This window comes from Fundulus heteroclitus, unplaced genomic scaffold (assembly GCF_011125445.2).
Source record: "Fundulus heteroclitus isolate FHET01 unplaced genomic scaffold, MU-UCD_Fhet_4.1 scaffold_86, whole genome shotgun sequence".
Taxonomy (NCBI): Eukaryota; Metazoa; Chordata; class Actinopteri; order Cyprinodontiformes; family Fundulidae; genus Fundulus; species Fundulus heteroclitus.
In genome coordinates this window covers 609,692-627,191 of record NW_023397318.1, presented here as the reverse complement: position 1 = coordinate 627,191, position 17,500 = coordinate 609,692, and the positions used below count along the sequence as shown (strand labels likewise).

Genomic DNA, 17,500 nt, shown 5'->3' with positions numbered 1-17,500 from the left:
TATTGGATCCTAATATCTATTCCTCAAATTCGCTGATCCCATTACTTTTTTAAACCGAAGAATCTTCTTTTTCCCCTAAATACTATTTAGCTTATAAACCACATTCTCAATTTAAAATTCCTATTCAAACCTAATTCCGTTTTTAATAATCTTTGATTTACATATCTTCTACAATTAATAAAAACATGTTCTATTGTTTCTACATTATGACACCAACTACAAAAACCAGTAAGATGTTTCCCCATTTTACAGAGTTCTATTTTTTTTTTTAAATGTGACCGGTTCTTATTCTATTTATAATTATTTCCTCCCTCCTGTTTATTCCTCTAATCCTTACTACATCAACTGTATTTTGTATCCTATATAAGTGCCTTCCATTTATTTCATTATCCCACCTACTTTTCCATATCTTATTGCTTTCTCTCCAAACTATACTTTTGCCTTCAGATTTGGATAACTTTACTGGCATATCAATATATTATTTTTTATAAGCCTCCTTAGCCAACCTATCTGCTCTTTCATTGCCCAAAAAACCTACATGAGCAGGAGTCCAAAACAATATTACATTTTTATTTTGTTCATATTCTATGATGAACAGCCATAACCTCATATATTTTGATGATTATTTGTACATCCCTTTTGAATACTCCATGCAGATAATCACTACAAATTATTTTATTTATATTAGTATCCTCCACCCATTCTCAAGCTAATAATATAGCACATAATTCTGCTGCATATATACTGAGATAATTAGATGTTCTTGTTGAAATAATCTTTGTCAGGAATCACCACTGCTTTACTAGTTGCTTCACTCTTTGTCTTTTTATTTTCATGCATCTATGTCTTCCTGTGTTGTCTTTTACTTTCCTGTATCTGTTTATTCACTTGTGTGTAAATGCACCCCAGCAATAAAAAAAAAATTGTTATGAGAAATTTTACCCACTGCTGCTTTTTTTTAGATGCTGCTAGCAGAGCTGGAGAAAATAAAAACTAAGCAGGTTGATGCAGTATCAGAGTCCCCATCACTGACACGTTCATTTGAGAAACCAACAAAAGATGATACCATCAATCTCTCATTCAGTCGATTTTCAAAAAGACCATGAAATCATTTTATTAGTAATTGCTTATATTACATATTTAACCACAACAATTTTGTTTACATGCATGTTTTAGATTTTATTCTTTCAGCTTGGGTATTTTTTTTAACTGCCATCAGTTAACTGGTGACCTCTAAAGGTAAAGTCATCTTCATGTCCTGGGAAGTGGGCCCTTATACAGCTAACTGCACACGAGGGTATCACAGCCCTGGTATCTTTGCCTAAATAGTCCCAACACCATCTCACAAATTGTCTATAGGCTATATGCCTACGCTGTTGCTTGTATTGGGACCAAGCAACCTGCAATGTCCAAGCATTTAGACACACCGCTTCCATGCCAGGATGGTCTGTGTCAGGGATTTGTCCATCCATCTCCTCTCTGGCTTCCATCTTAGCAACAACCAAGCCCATTTCCTGGCAACAGATGCACTCTCTCACAGAATCCATTATTGGCAGTGAGTACAGGAACACCTAAAAAATAAGATTGATTAATTGTATATTTGTATATGAATTACACACCATAACTGATTTGCCAAATTCACTATTAATGCATTTATGGTAAGTTGGAAATTGATTTACATTTCAGGAAATATTTAGGCCTCAATATTACTCAGTGTATATTTTTAATATGTTATTATTTTTGACTTTTGTTATGCTAGTATGTAGGTAGGCTAAATATTAATGTACAGAGACTGTTTTCAAAATGTTGTCAAGTGATTCTTTATGATAAGTAGCGCCTTATCATGGGGCCTAACTAGGCCATGGCATAAATTCATTTTTAGTTGTGAATAAATGCTAATTTATTTTAGTGATACATTTTGTCCTCATCTCTTTATTTAAGATAAGATAAGATAGACGTTATTGATCTAACAGTGGAGAAATTCGCTTTACACGTCGGCTGAATAAGTGACAAAAGTTGGAAAAAGACCGATTATCTTGGCGTTTAAAATAACACAAAACAGCGCAAGAAGACCTCGTCTATTTATTTTTATTTTATAATTTTGTAAACAGCTGCCGATTAAACTATATGTTACAACCTTGATATGATTATATGCGTTGTTTTACCGAAAAATCAATTATAAGCGCCGTGAAAACGGCTGCAATGCGCGCTCCCGACAAAGGGAGGGGGGTAGATTTTCACAGGGGAACTGAATTTCGCACAACACTGGCATTTTAGCCAATAAATATCTATGGTGCCTAAAAGAAAATTATGTCAACATACGAACAAATATTTGAACTGCGTAGTTAAAAGAAAAAACGTGTCCTACCATTCATCTAATCTCCCGACGTCCAATCTCCACTCATTGTCCGACTCGCTGTTGTTCGTCCGCTGCCTTCTCTTCCTCTGAAATGTCTGGGTCGAACATGTGAGGCTCCAGACACAAATATTCTTCCTCCGATACATCAGAATGGTCTCCTGGTAGGAATCGCTCGGTTGAAGTCGAAATTTCGCTTTCAGATTTCTCGTTTTGGCTACCGCATGTAGTGCAGTAATCCGCCATGTTGAGATGAACGTTCACGTACTGACGTCACGACTTCCGGGTTGGAGGGCGCTTGGAAAGTGATCATAATCTTTTCCGATTTTCTCTTAAATGTGAATTTTTTATAAAAAAAAAAAATCGGTGGTATATTTATTTGTTCATATATTGCTATATATATATATACGTAAGGTTAAGTCAAACTGACGGACGCTTCATAACCGGTTTAATACATTGTGCAATAATCCTGAAAGTGACTTCTGCTGCCATTACACCTGAATATATGTCAATACACATGCATATAAGTCACCGTGAATGTACATAAGATATCCTCTGCCTTATTTCTATTTTTTTATTCTTATTTTCTTGTCTACTTCTTTTTGACCCACTGTATAAACGAGGACACACTGTATATACCTGATGCACCTTGTCCTACTTTTGGCACCTTCTTCTGATTACTGAGCCGATGTGACATGAATTTCTCCAATGTGAGATCAATAAAGCCTATCTTATCTTTTTTATATTATTTACAGAAAAAGCTCTCAATTAGAGACATTTTAGGACTAGAAAGTGTCACAGAAAAATCTATACACAAATACACTCTAGATAAGAGGTGAGAAAGTTTCCTGACATTAGGTTTAATGGTCATCTAGAAATGATCTTGTGTGATGCCTTCTCATTGCTACAAACAACCAACGCCTTGATACCATCACCGAAGAAAATACAGTATTATTTAATACGAAATGTATAAAGTGACAGCTAAAGATAATTGGGGTGTTATGTATAGACGTGAATCTGTAAGAACCTGAGTCCAAGTACCTGTTAGTGTTTGCGAGAGTGCACTTATGGAAAAACCTTACATACACAAGCTAAATGCTCCACAGCAGTAGAGCATCCAAAGACCAGCTCTCCAGAGCAGTTAGGCAGGCAAGAACCAGAACCCCAGAAGCCCGAAGGGACCCCCTGAGCAAACGTGCCCAAGAGGGGCCAACACAGGGAAAGCTGTCTGCCCCATCCGAGTGAAGAGCAGAGATGGTCAAGAGCCCCTCACCCCCCCAAACAGCCACAAAGCCCCCAGGAGCCGCAGGGACGAGCCTGTGGCTCTGCCGGCAGCCAGGTATGCCAGAGCGGATCTAGCCATGGACCCCAGGTCCAGGGGTTTTAAATATCTAGTGTGAATATAGAAGTCCGTTTGACTATTCATTATCCTCAGAAGGTTGGTCTGAGGCTAGCTGATCGTGACTGAACGCATAAACAAAGAAGTCTCTTTTCACTTGTTAATGAGGTCAGCTGCTCCTGCAGTCCCTGAGCAAGCTTCACCAAGGTAACAGACTCCAGACACTTTGGTCATAAACTGCATGCTTTGCTTAGTGACTTGCAAAGTTTTTGTTGGTAAATCTATTGATTTAGATCTGTCAAACTTTTGAATTTAATAACTACTCTGGTCTCTACTTTAAAGAACAGTTTTAAGTGTGTGTACACTTAAGGGAAGAAAGATTACGAACACTGAGATCACACCATTAATGCATTTAGTTTTAAACCAGCAACACTCAACCCTCCCCCCACCACACACACACAGCTTGTAATCAGCTGAAATCTCACTTCTCAGTCTTCCTCAATGTCAATCTCCCAATCCATCTAAAAGCTTGCTTGCTTCAATCTCACCTCCTCCACCCTATAACGTATGCCAGGTGTTGCAAAGAAAAACAGCAAGGTCAGATGTTTTAGCGAAGGAAACAAGTCAAAATGGTGTGGGGGGGGGGGGAGGCTTTAGTCTGCCTGATCTTGTTGATTGAAACCTTGTTTCTGGTCTCAAGTGATTAAGCAGCTGGGCCCCAAATGAAATTCTTAACATTGCATTTAAAAACGTATTTATTTTACAGTGGGGTAAGCGAGTCAACATGACTGTCAGAAACTATTTTACTTGACTATTATTATACAGTCCACATTGTTACATAGACTCTGGATTAATTGCTTACTTTTTGTCCCAGCAGTTTTGAATTTAAAAAGGAGAAGGTCAAAATCAGAATTCAAACTGCTGAAAGTACTTTAAATATAAAATTATTACATACTGTTCAATAAATAAGCTTTTTTAATTCAGAGTAATTTTGATTTGAAGGTCCTTTTATGGGGGCCGCCATCTTGGTGAAGAACAGTACTGCCACCTCCCAGTTTATGACATCAGGTCGTGGTATCGGCTGTAGAGCAAGTCCAATGCCCTATCTGTCCCCTTGTAAATAAATATCTGTTTTCATGCCAAAATATTTTTTTAACCCCTTAAACAAAAGATAGACATGGTATTAAGCATTTAAATTAATACTAATTTTACATTTTAGAGACATAAACAGACAACAAATAAGCATTAAAGTACAGTTTATGGGTTGGGTTCTGCAATGTTATAAGATGAGTATAAAACTCATCTTTAGAACCAATCTCTGCTGAAAATGGTGAACTGCACCGCCTAATCTACTTTTAGCAGTTATTGTAACCCATGGGCGTAGGTTTGATTTCAACTTTGGTAGGGACACTACTGGTCTCAAGTTTCATTGGTTTGATGTCATTGGTCCTACGCAGTATGCATGCCCCTATTTTTTTATACTTGACATGAGCATCAGGGGACATTTCTTTAAAGAGAAAAGCAGTATTTTTTGCTACATTAATACAAATTTTATAAGCACTATATATATTGTATATAAATAAAAAGCTGCTCCTTAATTTGTAATTAAAATAAATTAGACATCACCTGAAGCACTGAAGGGCCAGCTGCTTCACATCCAAGCTGCCCTGCATCATTATTACTGGATATCTGTGTTTCCTATAATCATATAATGTTACTATTATACAAGTGTGTTTTTAGTATTAAAGGATTAAATGTAACACAACCTTTTATATCATCCTATGATACTTACTGTCTGAGTGTTAAAATAGCTCCTTATGTCTCTTTTCATTTTTGGTGGCATCATCTACAATCACAACACTAAGCATGAGCCTAAGTTTATTCAAATATAAAATCGCTTTTAACAATTATTAAAATAAAATATAACACTATCTTATCCGTAATGTAATAATCTCCAAAATAAACAGCCAGATTCAAGCATTTTTACCGGACACTAATATTTGTACTAATTTACTTATGGACTGTGTGGAAATCTATGTAAAATCAAACCAATGTGTTCCTCTGTTTGTACTTTATCCTATTTCCAAAAGTAGAAATAATTAAATAGCACTATTATTATGTTGAACCCTAATTATGCTTTCTAAACAAAAAATAGCAATGTTTAGGCACCATCTCGTATTGTTATACTCTATAAAACTAATAACACCTGCTATTTATATCTGAACCGCCTTAAAGGGATTTTTTGAAAGCTTACATTCTTTGCTTGTCGATTTTTCCAGCAGTCTTCAGAACTCCTGCTGACACTGAATATTTTTGTTGATAAAATGTATTATACTTCAGAATTAAATATTATTTTAAGATGCTAACGTTGGTTACTTACATTTCTTAAGTTCCACAAATGAAAACTACTCTCTCCTGCTTCTTCTATCGCCTGTTATAGCGTGGATAATATATTTTTTTTAATCGTTGTAGTAACCGCAGTATTCTAGTGTGAATTAAATTTAAATTTCGCGCTGCAAGCATGCACGCACATGCACGCACTAGAAAACAACCAACCAGGGAGAGAGAAGGCGGGACTTAAGGCAAAACAACCAATGAGAGTGGAGTTAAACAGCACACAGCACAGTTACGTGCGCTGCTAAGTTAAAGCGACAGGAAAGACCGACTGGACACGCAGGCTGGCAGACGGAGCTGCAGCAGCAGCCGCCGCCAAGCAGCGGAGCTGCGAGATGAAAATAAGCGACTGCTGTAACAACGCTGTATTGTAAATTATAAACATGTTATTCACATCGAATTATTGGTAGGGACATGTCCCTATGGTCCCTATACAAACCTACGCCCATGTTGTAACCGTAAACTGCAGAAAATACGGGTAGAGCGGCAGGCTCCTTCTGAGTTTACTCTGCTCCTGTCAGGATGAGCTGCAGCGCGTTATGAGGCAGAGGGATATTTCGGCGTCACTTAGTTTAGAGCCAAAACAAAATACTGATAATGCATTTGGCCACCGGGCTGGACTAAATTGTTTGGCCAACATTCACAGACTCGCTATCTAGACGGTATCTGGATGGTATCTGGTAATCTGATACCATCAACTTACTCTTAAAACGATCTTGTGATACATTATCTAAAGAAGAAAAATACGTGGAGAACTCGTCGTTTGCCCTGTTTGCGTCTGCCATTGTGCTCGCCTTCTGCCTTCCAGTCCGGCGCGCAGGCGCGAAAAACCCGGATGAAAACAATACCAGTGAACTACCCTATACCAGGGGTTTTCAAATTCATTGAATGTGAGCCTCCCCTTGGAATAGGTAAAGATAACAACCCCCCCCCCCCCAACCACCACCACAAACCTACCCCACACAGGTCCCTGCAGTAAAGGCATCTTTTTGTGTTCCTAGAATGCTGTGTTTCAAAAACAGCTGATAAACCAACACGTTTTTTTAAATTGTATTTCTTTTAACAACGTACATTCATAAAAAAGGCCTATTCATAAAATATCCATTCAAATGTTTCCATCTTACATGCTACTTTTACTGAAACATCATGGACAGAGGGCTTAGTTTTAAAATTGAGCTGTCATTAGATCAAATTCATAAACAATTGTTTTCAACAGCAGACAAACTGAACTAAACAGATGCCAATGTCAAACTGAACTCACGTCAACAGGAGACATTAACTGAAATAATAATAAAAAAGATAACCTGAATTTAACAGACATCAACATATTCCATATTCCAATCTACTTTTTAGGCTAATTATACACAATTTAGACCTAGTGCTATTTTATTAGTTGTTCTCTTATCTGATGTATTTCTGATGTTTGGCACTTTGTTTTACCTCGTGTAAAAGTGCTCTTTAAATAATGATGACATTCATGATGATTATGATCAGAATAAACTTTTCCATCACCTCTCAGAAGCTGGAAAGAAAAGAGACAAAAACATTTAGTCTCTTTTTCACACTTCACTTACTAACTCTAATATTTTAGTCTAAATACTTTAGCCTAAATATTTTAGGCTAAAATATGAAACTTTTTATTTGTTTTTCTTCAATCCCTCTGTGATGTTTAGTAATTTCTGCCAAAGGCTGCAGCTTTTTGATTTAATTCATCTGAATGCAGTATTTGCAAGCCATACTCTGGATAGAAAAAAAACTGTCTGTGATCGGCTTTAACAGCCAAGGGAGCGCACAGCTGGTGTTGAGCTTGGAACGAGCAGGTGCGCCCGAGCAAAGTAGCGCGTGAGCAGAGATGGAACTCATCGCGAGGACAGTGGGTTGAGAAGAGCTTTTCAGACCATGCCAGACCGGTTTTGAGCATTGAGAGTTGTTTCACTGCACGCTTGTATTGGTTCCTGCGAGCTCAAACAGAAGGATATCGCTACACTGTTTCAGAGTTGAGCGGCAGAGCTGTCTTCTCGCGCCTCCCCTGTGACTCTTTGGCGCCCCCCAGGGGAGGCGCGCCTCACCGATTAATCTGCGTTATTTTTTTTAATCCGTTATTTCTTTTAAAATTAATGAATCAAAATTAACACGTTATTTTGACAGCCTTTTGTTTATTCTATATCTCATATATATATATATATATATATATATATATATATATATATATATATATATATATATATATATATATATATATATATATATATATATATCTATATATATATATATATATATATATATATATATATATATATATATATATATATATATATATATATATATATATATATATATATATATGCATTTTGCGAGAGTGCACTTATGGAAAAACGGGCAACCTGTATAGGGTGCACTCTGCCTATTGCCAAACCACCAATGAGATGGGCAGGGAACCACTGCATGTTCGTCTGTATAAAGGTAACAAGTTTAGGTTCTTAAACATTGTATGCTTATTGGTTAAATTAAAGGTTAATGCTTGATAGTAGCTCTGCTATGTTTTATGTGTGCTGGATACATGCATGGTGCAACTTCTGGTTGGATAAGTCTTTGTTCGCTAGGATCAGTTAACAGCACTCTGATTTTGTATCTAATAGGTATTGGAAAATAAACTTTGCACCTCCTAATACATAATTTCACTGTAAATTCTTGCCATGATAGCATAAAAACCTCTACTGCAGTCTGTAGTAATTCTTTAAGTTACTAATCTATATTTAAGATGGGCATCTAAAGTTGGGCTTTACCCTTGACTTGTCCGTGGTTACCTCAAAATAACTTCAGATTTGATGTACAACTCATTTGAACAACGTTTTCCCTGTCCATTTTGCCTTAAAGTCAGTAGATGAGGCCAAAATGACTCTAGCAACGCTGCAAGCTTCACGATCACCACCATTAACATCTTGTCAGGGGTTAGATTGGTCTGGCGTACACTTCAGCATAGACGGAGCAATCTTACATTTGTTGTTACGTCACTTGTAAATTAGCATTAAAGGCGAGACAGAGTCACAAAATAGGAAGAATGTAATGATACAATATTATATTTGTTAAAAGGAATCTTACCTTAATAAAGCTAACCCAGCTTCTGTGACAGTACAGAAAATAACCCCCCAGGGAGGCTGGTAGCTGGCTCCGGTCAATGTAGTTCCACAGCTCTGGGATTTCTCTCAGGAGGATAGTCTGACGAAGGCAACTCAGCGTTACAAGTCAAAAAGAAAAAAACTTTCCACATAGCAGGTGTGTTGTACTTACCTTGAAAGAGGCAGAGCAGGACATTGACAGATTCAGGAGTTTTAACAATGGCTTTACAACATCTTTCTTTTTGGGCTGAATCAGGTAGACGCTGTGGATCGTTCGCTTGTGCTCCTCGAAAAAGGAAGGTGAATATATTAGCACCCAACAGTCACTGAACACCACTAATTTAAACCTTGCATTCCAAACATTTTCTGATTTTGTATCCACAATGATCTAAAAAGTTTACTGTGATAAAAAAAAAAAAAAGTCTCTCAACCTGTGGATCACCACTGCCCTGAAGCAATAGACTTAGCGGGAGATGGGGAATTAGAGTGCTGTGGGGGGGGGGGGGGGGGGGGTCGTGGACGATATGGTTATAGCAGCACGCTTGCACTCAGAGAACCCGGTTCGATCCCCAGCGCCGGCACTCTGGGTCCCTGAGCAAGACCCTAACCCCAGATTGCTCCCTGGCCAGCCCACTGCTCCCCTGGGGTGATGAGTTAAAAGCAGAGAACAAATTTCGTTGTAATGTATGTTTCAATGACAAAAAAGATGACACTATTATTACTATTACTAACTTAATAGATGAGGCTTGTAAAAAGGCTTGTAAAAAAAACTCCAGGTAAAGGCCTCAGTGATTACCTGACAAACAGACCAGTTGGATAGACTGAAGTCCAACAAGATGGTCAGCAACACAGGGAACTGGACTCTTCCCATTCCTTCTCACTTTGTACAACTGACTTCCAGTACAACACAGAGTTCCATCTGCCAGAACACTCATAACCAAGCTGGTTGTGTGCATCAGATGGACAAGGAGTACCGAGGACCACTTTCAGCGTTTCCCTTCTAAGTTACAAGGGAGTGCCTGCTCCTTCAACAAATCAGCCCTGCCTTCAACGAGGGAAGTGCTGAATATTTGAGCTTCTGCAGTCTGAAGAGAAAGAACTTAGGAGATGAATATCCACATATTTGACAAGTTCCTTTTCTCAGAGCTGTAAGGACCACCCCCTGCTGAAAGTCAAACCATCAGCCCAGTTCATAACCCGTTACGATACCAATCACACTACCGTTCCCACAGGTTTCTGATCTGATGTAAATCAAATCATTTATACTGCCATTTTTTTTTACAAATGTGTATTAGAACACCCAATGTCCCAGGGAGATGTCTGTTTAGACATCCATGCAAATTGAACAATTCTGTAACTAAATTCATTGCACAGTATTGTTGCCAGTCGTCCTGGTTTCATTACTTCAACATGAGTCCACTAGGTGCTAAAGACTATATGCACACTAAAGCCCCTTAGGGAGTGATGTGGTTGGCAAGTGCAATCAAGGCGTTTATTACTTTTTAAATGATCATATCCTGCTGCGTCTGTGTGTTTGTGTATTCTGAGCCAGTGTCTGCCTCACCAAATATATCGACAGACAAACAGACTCCAGTGAATCAGGCACCCAGGCTCCAGACCCCTAGTATCCAGACATAAGCCGTTTCCTTTAACCCACCTCACAACCCCAGAGGCTTTTCTACTCCCCATGTTCCCAGCTCACCTTGCCTAGACAAGAGGGCACACATTGTCCATGGCTCAACCCCCACCTCACCATCATCCCACCATAGTCACCACTGTGCCATACCCTGCAGCACCCAGATGCTCAGTCCAAGTAGGGACAACAGCGCCACCCCTATTCTAGCATCCCCAAACCACTCAGCCACTGATGCAGAGATAGCAAAGCCCATACACCCATGTCACCAAGTGATGCATTCGATTATTGGACAGCAAACCATTCACGTTTATTTTGCTTTTTATGGCTACTTGTAAAAACAACCAACTCTCCACTGAAATCAAATCTTAAAATTATAAACTTTTTATTCTATGTATTGGGTACTGCATTGTGTAGAATTTTTTGCCATGCTTAGCACTGCAACAATGTTGGTGTCACACCCCCCCCAAAAAAAAAAAAAAAAACTTCTGCGATCTCACCAAGGCAAAATGAGCAGTAGCCTGGGGATGTGTGCTCTGGGCATGTTGATGGGTCTGCACACACTTTTGGCTAAAAGACTCCCTCCTAATACCCATTTAGGGTAATTCCGCTAAGGATTTTTTATTAGATAACCAAACATGTGATGTCCCACCCCACCACCACAGTAATTCCACAATAGACCACTATAGACAGGATGCACTCAAGGTTTAGCTGTCCAAAATTAGGACAGTTTAAGGTTTAGCCAATCTATTCTATTTAATAAACTGCATAACCTCAGGTTGTCAGAAGGGGGGAAAAAATAAAAAAATAAAAAAAGAAAGAACCCACACACACACTTTTTGTAGGTGGAACTGCTGCCTACAACATGGCTTTAAATAAATACTGCTGCTGGTTTCAACACAAGGGCAGTACAAGCGTACAGGCTCAAAAGCCGGAAGGTTCCACATGATGGAAGTCATGTGAACTACAGCTAAAAAAACTTGGGGGGGGGGGGGGGGGGAACTCCAGCTTCCTAGTGACCCTGGACAATGAAATCATGTCTTGAATGCATGCATGCTAATCCATTTACCAAGTGTTAAAACATAAACATACCAATAAAAGGAGAGAGTTTAAGTGGCACACAGTCATACTCCAGACTAAAGTGCACAGCATTCAGGAAACCGACACCAGATAAACCCTAGGATATCAGGTCCCAAGCAGTCCTGATTTAATGAAGTAGATGTAGAAAACGGTCAGACAAGGACTGGTTCAAATTGCAGTAATCAATAAGGTCTTCAGAGCAAATCATTCCTCCAGCCAGGACATTTATAGGTCTACAGTCAGCAAAGGTGCTGCTGTCACATTTGCTGGTGAAGATTCTCAGTCATCCAGGTCATGATCATTCCAAAAAAAGTAAAAAAAAAAACAAAGCAACTGGACAGCGGAGTGCTGTCACATTTCTTTCTGAAAGCTGTCGCATACTATATAAAGTGGGGATAAAAATGCTCAATCAACAGCTTGATTTGAAGAGCGACTAACCATCACAAGGTGCCCCACTGGACTTTAAAGTGATGATAATGTCGGCTCACTGCCAACTATGATAACCCCTGCCTCAGGGACATGCATTTGAGGATGTGAGGTTCTTTGTTGGTTTTGGAATGATTAGATGTTGCTTTGATCTATAAGTGCTTTGTATCTCAACAGAAAATCATGTTTGGGCTGGAACATGCAAATAAACATTAAGGATTTATTATAAATAGAAAATATTATTAAATTAAGTTTCATTATCTCAGGGTTAGACAGGTTGAGGAGCTCTGTTATCTAGGGGGAGCTTAAAGTAGAGCCGCTGCTTCTCTGCACCGAAGCAGGCCAGTTGAGGTGCTTTGAACATCTGCTCAGGATGTCCCCTGGGCACCTCCTTTTGGGCTTGTCCCCAGTGTTCCCCATGGGAAGGAGAATTTTGACTCAACCATGTAATGATCACAAATCACAAGAGGATTGTATTACAGTTCAGCGGAGTAAGTTCAATATTCAGATGGCCAGCGTTCATGTCCAACATATCATCCAACAGTGGATTTTGCAATAAAGGTCCGTCCGTCCTTTTCCGCTTATTCGGGGTCGGGTCGCGGGGGTAGCAGCTTCAGTAGGGAGGCCCAGACGTCTCCCCAGCCACTTGAGCCAGCTCCTCCAGGGGAATCCCAAGGCGTTCCCAGGCCAGCCGGGAGACATAGTCCCAATAAAGGTAAAAAAAATCATAATGACCATAGTAAATGTAATTAGAAATGTTGTGTAGAATTAAGCTTTGCATATTTACGTGTGCACATTGATCATAGTTTGTGTCTTTTGAATGAAACAAAGGTTTTGAAGCGCAATCTGATCCGCAAACTTAGCGGGAGGATGTATCCTGTTATACTCTTAATAGATTTGTAGTTGCTATGCTGAGTGGAAAATAACTATGGGTGGGTTTTGTTGGATTGCAGCTTTTGAAAACGGATCGTATTGATGTCCATTCAGGCCTGCCCATGAAGTAAATCTAAGTTCTAATTGGGTGGGTTTATGTGTGTTGGAGAGGTCAACAGATTTTGAAGCTGGAAAACCTTGACTATGGCGACACTGGTAGCAACCAGCATCAGCAGTCTGCTTCATGCACCTACAGCCAGCATGTAAATGAAATACAAGCTTTAGCAAAGAGCTGGGGTCCGTTCTTCGTACGTCGCTAACTCAGTTAGCTGGATTGTTGACGATTTGGCATGATCTTGGATCGTTTGGTTCTTCGAAAGACATCCTGCACTTGTTGGCATAGCAACATGTGCGCCAGCTTAAGCCTGCTCGAGAGCAGGCTTATTTCATGTAAACAGGATTAGATCACAGCTGTATAAGCGGAGGAGACAGGGAAGTCTGGCGCAGCTATGTCCATTTTTACGACAGCAACCTGTTGCGGAAGGTGCAAGAATAATTTGCAGAGTTTTCCGAATTAATCCCGTATTGCGCAATAGACAGGATCCTTTAGCGCAGCGCGACAGTGTAATTGTAGAGAGATTTCTCTTGGTGGCTGTTAGAAACAGACAAACACATCATTTAAGAGTGGCTTTTAAAGAGGAAAAAGTTGTGTTGGAGCCATAAATCTAAAATATTTAAGTTATTTGTATGATGGTTTGCTTTTTATTTTTATCCTAATCAGTAAGATTTGTTCAGGCTAGTTTATTGTGAAGTTTAGTTTTACTTTGAAAAGCTTGCTTCCTGTCGAGCCGTATATTGTATTAGAAAAAACTATGGATGGATTATCTAGACACGGAGCAATGCAGTTTTACCGTGTAAACTGTGGATGACTTGGAAAAGGAAGACTTTCATTTTTCATGGATAAAGATTTTTTTTTGCTAAAATTCCCAGTTTGCACGTGTCCTTTACTTCCCGTGTCTAAGGAATGACACTGAAATTTGGATCTCTTGACATAAGTGCCTTTTTAAAATAAAGTATAATAATTAAAGGCTACCATTTTGTAGAATATTCTTGTATTTCACTTTTACTTGTTTAGATAGATAGATAGATAGATAGATAGATAGATAGATAGATAGATAGATAGATAGATAGATAGATAGATAGATATGATAGTGTGTAGCCTGCTACTGTAAAAAAGTTTGACTGCCCTGAATATTAAGATTTTACTTAAGTCGGTTTTGAAATGATCTTTTGAAAACCTGAGCCATTAAAAACGACTGAAACAATGCCCCGAAATGAGCCACCTCCTTGCGCACACCCGACCAGCCTCTCTCTCTTCCTTTGTCATGTGAACTCGCACGGTCACCGTCGCCCGCATCTTCTATGGAGATGATGAGGAGCAGCTTAAGACAGAACTAAAGGTCTTCCACTCCAGCTTTACTTCAAAGAACCTATAAGAAATATGTTCAATACTGAGGGAAAACAATGGCCAGCTGATCTTTCCTGCCATAGTCAAAATGATCCAAATATATGGAACATTACCAGTGACGACAGCTTCAGTTGAAAGATCATTTTCCAAGCTGAAAATCATCAAAACTAAACTAAGAAGCCTGTGTGGAGAAGAAAGGCTCTGTGACCTTCTTCTGCTTGCCATTGAGAAAGACATTGAGGTAAACCACAGCGAGGTCATCAACATCTTTAAAGACATGGCACCAAGGAGGACGCTGCTTTAAAGTAGTACGCTTTAGTCTGTTCTGTTGGTGGTGTGACTTTTTTTCCATTGAAAACTCACGTTTAGAGAATGTTACAAAACACACACACACACACACACACTTATTAACCTGACCCTAGCCAGATTGATATCATGCCGCCTAGCTTCACTCACATCCATTTGGGACCTCTCCCATAGAGAGTGATTTCTCCAACCAATTTTATTGTCCAGCCAATCAGGACGCAGGGCTGGAGTTTCATACATGTGACGTAGTGGAGAAGCGACCGTGAGACTGTTTTGATTCAGACAATGGCGGCTCGCATCGAGGAAGCAAGCGTTAACATTGATGCTGCCATTTCTTCCGTGTTGTCCAATCTACCTAATATTGTTTCATTAAAAGAACATCAGAGAACGGCTCTGAAGGCTTTTGTTGGTGGAAACCATGTTTTCGCCCTTCTCCCGACGGGATTTGGCAAGTTTTGTTTTCCGGGGCGCGCCCGTGGCGGACGCAGCATGGCGGAGCGGTTAACGCGAACCATATTAGGAGGACCTTAGTCCTCGACGCGGTCAGCCCGGGATCAACTCCGACCCGTGGCGCTTTGCCGCCTGTCTTCCCCCCTCTTCCTGTCAGCTCACTGTCAATAAAACGCGTGCCACTAGAGCCGCAAACACATTTAAAAAAAAAAAAAAAAAGTTTTGTTTTTTTCCTGCGTCGCTCTCACAGCGTCACGGGTTAGCTTCGGTGTGAGTGGTTGAAATAGCACGTCGATAAAGATGACAGACAAGTGGCTTATCCAGTCATATGCAAGGATTTTTGATAAGGCCCAGCCTTCGTTAAAGGCCATTCATATGGATCAGTCCTAGATGGATGTGAGAGGAGCTAGGCGGAGCGAAATACATCTGGCTAGGGTCAAGTTATGCATTTATACGAGCAGGAGACGATCCACACAGTAACAAGGAACTACCTGGACCAGCAGCAGGGACTCCATAATGAACTTGGGTGTTGGTGGTGATGCATTCCTCAGGTCGACAACCACCGACACTAAACTCTGCTTTTCATATTTTCTACTGCAGACACATTAAATTATTAAAAGTAATTTCACCATTACCATACAGCAACACAGTTTACAGCAACACACACACACACACACACAGAACATACTTGAACAGCGCATGGAAATAGTTTATGAAGTCCACAACTTCTGCCTTGCTGAGTTCCAAGAGTCTATCCTGGCCATCTGCAGGGAATATAACCAGAGGGCAGCCATGCTGATCGAACACACCTGAGCAGACAGGAGAAGCTTTTAGTTTCCAAGATCTCCCCATACAACTAAAGAAACAGGCAGCTGTACAGGATAACTACCATAATCAATCTGACAGCAAAGCAAATGAAGGATTGGTTTCTAAAACTAAAGTGTGGTAAAGGAATTTGGCACAGGGTGGTCTAGCCTGACTACTTCATGGGAAAAAAATCAGAGGTGAAAAGCAGAAATACCAGGGAATAACACGGCTCCAGAACCAAGCACACGGTCTGCGGGCAGTGGTGCAGAGGGGCCACACTCCTGCAGCGGCGTCTGGATGCCTGCAAAGTTCGGTGGAAAGTTAGTAAGGGTTTCTACAGGAAACACGCCACGCCGGACTTTCCTGCAGTCCCTGTTATATGAGCAGCGGACAAACCGGCCCAGCGCATTCCACAGACGCTTCGCAAACACTGCAGGCTCTGCCCACTGGAAGAAGTGAGAGACACTCTAGCACGAAGCTGTGCGACGCGCCCTGGCCTCAGTGCGTCTGCAGCTCCACTACACCTGCCTACCTGCCTGCCTACCTGCTGCGCGCTGGCTCATGTTGGGATCCTTAACCGAGCTTCATCTCCGCGCTCCTGGTTCGGGGCTGGAAGGCAACCTGTTGTTCTCAGAGCTCCGCTATACACACAGTGCCGATCGCGGCCGGCTGCAGTGGGTCTGTTCGCGTCTGTCCGCCATCTTCCATTGGAACCGCACCAAGCAGCACATCCACGGAGTGAGAGACGCTCAGATGCTTTATGAAGCAGGAGGTCGGAGAAAAGCTTGGAATAGGCCCCGCCCAGAGGAACACCATGGCTCCGGAAATCAGCCCAGCCAGCCCGGGGACATACCTGTTTGGTGGCTCCCCTCCCCGGAGAAGCCTTTAGGCTACTAACTCCTTCTAAAGCATTAAACTAAAACTAAAACTAAAAATGTTTACATGGACAATTACGACCTATCCAGGGTGTAGCCCGCCCAGGGCCGGTTCTAGCCCTTTGGTTGCCCTAGGCGAGATTAAGTTTTGCGCCCCCCCCCCCCCTAGAAAACACTTTACAGCCTCTAACAAGTTTCCTTTAATTGCATTTACTCCATTCATTTTTCCATCAACCCTTACGAGTTCCCTTGTCCCTGTTGCAGAAAACCATCCCCAAAACATGATGCTGCATCCTTCATGATACACCATGGCAGCGGTTTGTTCAGGCATGTGTGCAATGCTTAATGCTTGCCTTGCTAGGCCTGTCACCTTA

General features: G+C 40.6%; 1 protein-coding gene and 1 long non-coding RNA gene across 2 annotated transcripts in view; both read right to left on the bottom strand.

Moving 5' to 3' along the window:
• The window catches only part of si:ch211-241j12.4 (puratrophin-1), a 36,816-nt gene extending 19,765 nt beyond the window's left edge, over nt 1–17,051 (bottom strand). Inside the window, exons 1-6 of the mRNA XM_036134597.1 lie at nt 16,784–17,051; nt 16,466–16,552; nt 16,133–16,253; nt 15,936–16,038; nt 9,381–9,494; nt 9,192–9,308 (exon numbers count right to left, since the gene is read on the bottom strand). Coding sequence (XP_035990490.1) covers nt 9,192–9,308; nt 9,381–9,494; nt 15,936–16,038; nt 16,133–16,253; nt 16,466–16,552; nt 16,784–16,814 — 573 coding nt within the window. The 5' untranslated portion in view covers nt 16,815–17,051. The remainder of the gene's footprint in view (nt 1–9,191; nt 9,309–9,380; nt 9,495–15,935; nt 16,039–16,132; nt 16,254–16,465; nt 16,553–16,783) is intronic.
• Nucleotides 1,094–2,711, bottom strand: LOC118562324. The gene is made up of 2 exons (XR_004930562.1): nt 2,369–2,711; nt 1,094–1,571 (listed from the first exon to the last, which is right to left on the bottom strand). It is a non-coding gene; the product is annotated as an uncharacterized LOC118562324 (long non-coding RNA).
• Nucleotides 17,052–17,500: the final 449 nt, after the last annotated feature.